Source organism: Calidris pugnax, unplaced genomic scaffold (assembly GCF_001431845.1).
Source record: "Calidris pugnax isolate Ruff unplaced genomic scaffold, ASM143184v1 scaffold160, whole genome shotgun sequence".
Taxonomy (NCBI): Eukaryota; Metazoa; Chordata; class Aves; order Charadriiformes; family Scolopacidae; genus Calidris; species Calidris pugnax.
In genome coordinates, this window is record NW_015090871.1 from 61,054 (window position 1) to 65,526 (window position 4,473).

The window sequence follows — 4,473 nt, forward strand, 5'->3', positions numbered from 1 at the left end:
GGCTCGGCCGCGGACGGCCGCAGCCACTTCTCCTCCTTCCCGCCCCCTCTCATCTGCCACCTGTAAATGGAGTCATGTTATTCCTCAGCGTTCCTTGTCGTTATTCTCATTATCCACTTTCGCTTTCGCATGACGCGCTGACGTGGGCGCCCGCCCCACGGCCCCCCCCGGGGCTCCGCGCTCCCCTGGTCTCCCCACCCTTCCCCATCAGGGCAGCTGGGGCTGATCCATAATCCAAAAAGCATCTCTTTATTTTGGGGGCAAAAACACTAAAAACCCGACTTGTACATACCCGAAGTGTTTGTAAAACATGCCGTATGGACCCATGGCCCTCCCCAGCGAGGTCAGTAAAAGAGATCCTATGAAACCAGCCGGCACCTCCGCGTGGTCTGTTCCCTGCTCCCCGACGGCGCCGCTGCCCGCGCAGCCTGGGGGCTCCCTGCACCTCCTGCCCTGGGCTGGGTGGCAGCTCCGACGGTCCTGGGGGAGCTGTGCCGGGGCACCGGAGCTGTCACTGGGGTGGTGGAACCGGGCCGGGGCACCGGAGCTCTGACTGTTGCGGTAGAGCTGTGCCGGGGCACCAGAGTGCTGACCAGCACAGCGAAACCGTGACCGGGTGTCGGAGCTCTGCCTGGCATGGTGTGGCCATACCTGGGTACCAGAGCTCTGGCTGGCACAGTGGAACCGGGCTGGGGCATCAGAGCTCTCACCAGCGCGGTGAGACCGTGACCAGGTGCCGGAGCTTTGACTGGTGTGGTGCAGCCGTGCCAGGGCAGCAGAGCTCTGACTGGCACGGTGAAACCATGACCAGGTGTTGGAGGTCTGACCGGCGCAGTGTAGCCATACCTGGGCACCAGAGCTCTGCGCGGTGCGGTGCCGCCGTGCCAAGGCATGGCCCAGCACCGTGCCGCCGGTACGGAGTGGGGTTGTCCCCGGAGCTGCTCCCGGTGCCGAGGTTTGCTCTGTCTCTCCTGCCCTGTGTCAGTGGGACCCTGTTTTGGGGGACGGGGTGTGTGGGCACGGCTGGTGCCGTGGGGGCTTCAACCCAGGGACAGACCCATCCCTGCGGCGGTGGGGTGCTGGTACCTGGTGCCAGCGTGTGCCAGGGCTGTGCCGTGGGGCTCCCAGGGCCCGGCAGCAGTTGGGGAGCCCCGGTGGACTGCAGGGAGGAGGGGACGGGGCGAGTTGGCCGGCAGGCGGGTGGGCTGGTGGCCGTGTGGCAGCTCCTGGGCTGGCGGGACAGATGGCAGCAGCCGGGGAGGATGTTAATTGTGCATCCGCAATTAGCAGCCGCGTCCCTCCCTGCCGCCCGCACCGGGAGGTGGCTGTTGGACGCAGCCAGAGGTGGGGGGAGCATCCCCTGTGCTAGGGGCCGTCCGGGGGGCTCAGGACGGGTCCCTGGGGGTGGCACGGGGGGTATCCCCACCTTCCTGCTCCCCCCTCCAGGCTGGACACCTCTCACAAGCCCCGTGAGACCCCTCTGCGCCCAGGGCCAGACCCCCCCAAACCCAGCCCCGATCCAAAACCCCTCATCTCCCCACAGCATCTGGGGTCCAGCTCCCCTTCCCTGGGGGAAATCCCCCCCCAGCCCCATAGCGGCTGCCCTGGACCCAGCCTTTGGGACCCCTGCCCCTTTGCTGGAGGGGACTCCCTTCCCCACTCACCCCTCAGCCCTGAGCCCGTGCTGGCCCCAGCGTTGGGATGGGTGCCGCAGTGAGCCAGGCTGGTGGGGCCACCTCCAGCCATGTCCTCCCCGACACCCTCCTCCTCCTCCCCGGGACCCCCCTGTCCCTCCCAAAGCCCCTTCCCACACTCTGCCCCGGGGAAACAGCCCCCCGGTCCCGGTGCTGCCGTACCCCTGCGGTGCAGGGCCGGTGGCGAGGGGAGCCGGGGTCAGTGGGGCAGGATTTGGGCTAGTGGTGGCCCAGCAGCTCCAGCCCTGCTGGGCAACAGTGGGTCAGCCCCTTCCCCTCCTGGTCGGTGCCATCCCTGTCCCCGCCGGCAGAGCCCGAGCCCCGGGTGATGGGCACCAGCTCGGCCATGGGCAGCCGCTGTGGCACCACACCATGTCCCAGCCAGCGTGTAATTGGGCCGAGCTAATTATGATGGATATCTCTATTACATTCCCGGTTTTAATGTGCCGCAGCTCAGCTCGCCCCCCCCGAGCTCAGCTCACCCCCCCTGAGCTCAGCCCCTCTCGCTCCCTGTGAGCCTGGATGTGGCCGGGTGGTGGCAAGCGAAGCGCCAAATGCCGTGGCCATGGGCCAGCCCCGGAGGGGTCCCGCGCCCCCCCCCAGCTCACGGAGGCTCGTGTGCCGCGGCCGAGCGGGGCCGTGCCCGGGCACCCTGCCACGGGGCCGGTTTCTCACGCTGGGGGCGAGCAGGACCGGCAGCACCGGCCGAGCGCGGGGGCCCCGTGGCCACGGCAGCCCCGCTGGCACTGCACCGGGGGGGGGGCTCCACCTCGGGCACTGGGTCCAGTTTTGGGCCCCTCATGGCAAAAAAGCCATGGAGGGGCTGGAGCGTGTCCAGAGAAGGACAACGGAGCTGGGGAGGGGGCTGGAGACCAAGGAGAAGGATCTGGAGAACTTGTGAGGGAGTACCTTCCCCCCAAACCGTTGGTGACTCCATGATGTGCCGGTGACTGTCCCCCTGCGGGGGTGGCCATCCCCAGGGGGACACAGGGACACCCTGGACATCTGTGCTGCTTTGCTGGGAGGGGGCTGGTGGAGCCCCCTCCTCCTGCCCCCCTGCCAGGTCCGCACCCCCCGTCCCCACCCGTCCCTCTCTCTCCTTCCAGACGCCCCATGCTGCGGACAACGCCGGTGTCCCCGGGGGGAGCGCGGATGGGACGTCGCCGGACAGGGACATGGAGAGGTAACGGGTGCCACCGGGCTCTGGGTCTGTATGCGGTGGGGAGCTGGGGGGAACCCTGCACCCCCCGGGTCTGGGAATGTCCCCTGGGGCCGGGGTCTGCTGCCCGGGCAGGGAATGTGCCCCCAGGGCCAGCAGGGAGGGGACCAGGCGAGCCCTGAGTGCCAGTGTGGGGAGCTGGTGGCCACCAGGAGGGCACAGGGTTTACCTCGCTGGTGGCACGGACGTGGGGAGAGGTGACAGCAGCCAACCCGGCCGAGGCCATCAGCCCCGGGATTGTGGGGCTGGGGACAGCTCAGGGACACAGGCCCAAGGAGGCTGAGCCGGCCATGGGGATCCCGGGGGGTGTCCGGAGCCTCCCCCTGCCCCAGTGTCCCCACCGACCAGCCGGTGACCACGAGTGGGGTCACCCTTGGGGTCCCAATGTTCCCGGTCCCCTGGTCCCCAGGCCCCCTAGAGCCATCCCCCGCGGTGGGTGCCGGGACCCCGGGGACTGTCCCCTCCTCCCACGCCGGGGCAGCCGAGGGGGTGCTGGGCCGGGGTCCGGGCGGGGGGATGGTGGCCATGCCCCCCCGCAGCCCCGTGTCCCCCCACTCTCTCGGCAGCGGGCGGAGGCCGGCGGTGCAGGAGCAGCTGCAGGCGCTGCGGCAGTGGCTGGACGCCCTGGAGAAGAGGTTGCCAGTCCCGCCGGAGCCCGGCGCTGCCCCCCAGGTAACGCTGGCACCCGGCGCTGCCGCCGGCGGGGCCACCCCACGGCTCCACCCGGCCCGGCCAGGTCCTGGCCACCGAAAGGCAGGATGGTCCTGGCCACGGCCAGCCGGGACACCCGTCGGTCGCAACCATGGCCACCCGGTTCCTGCGCCCCAGCCTGGCGGTGACCGCCGATGCCACCATTGTGGGCTCGGAGCCGGCTGTGCCCGTGGCCCGGCCGGGGCTGGGGGCATCGGTGCCTCGGAGCCCCCCCACGGCAGGGTCGCCCTTTGCTCTGGGCACCACGGGGCAGCCCTGCACGGGGTTTGCAGCCGTGCAAGGGGTGTGCACGTGTGTCTCTGTGCCCAGGTGAGGGGTGTGTGGCCGTGCAAGGTGTGTGCACCTGTGTCTCCATGAGACACTTGTGAGGGGTGTGCAGCCACACAAGGTGTGTGCAGTCGTGCAAGGGATATGCATGCAGCCGTGTCCCCCCGCCCAGGCATGGGGTGTGTGCAGCTGTGCAAGGTGTGTGCACATGTGTCTCCATGCCCAGCTGAGGGCTGTGCAGCCATGCAAGGGGTGTGCAGCCGTGCAAGGTGCGTGCACACGTATCTCCGTGCCCAGGCGAGGGGTGTGCAGCCGTGCAAGGTGCATGCAGCCGTGCAAGGTGCGTGTACACGTGTCTCCGTGCCCAGGCGAGGGGTGTGCAGCCACCCGAAGCCTGTCCCCCTGCCCGGGCATGTGCCACACCGTCCCCACTACCCAGACCTTGTGTGCCCCCTTCTTGCCCCCCCAGCCTGGCCCCGGGGGTCTCTCACCCATCCTCCTCCCCCCCAAAATGGCACTGGCCGTGGCTCCCACCCCCCCGGGAGCGCCCAGGGCGAGGGCTGCCCCCCTGCCCCCCCCGGC

At 69.6% G+C, this 4,473-nt stretch overlaps 1 protein-coding gene across 1 annotated transcript in view; it reads left to right on the top strand.

The window, feature by feature from the left end:
• Positions 1 to 4,473, top strand: part of LOC106890118 (dystonin-like) — a 41,583-nt gene that overhangs the window by 1,221 nt on the left and 35,889 nt on the right. The window contains exons 3-4 of the mRNA XM_014945703.1: positions 2,801 to 2,877; positions 3,480 to 3,585. Of these exons, the coding sequence (XP_014801189.1) occupies positions 2,801 to 2,877; positions 3,480 to 3,585 (183 nt within the window). The remainder of the gene's footprint in view (positions 1 to 2,800; positions 2,878 to 3,479; positions 3,586 to 4,473) is intronic.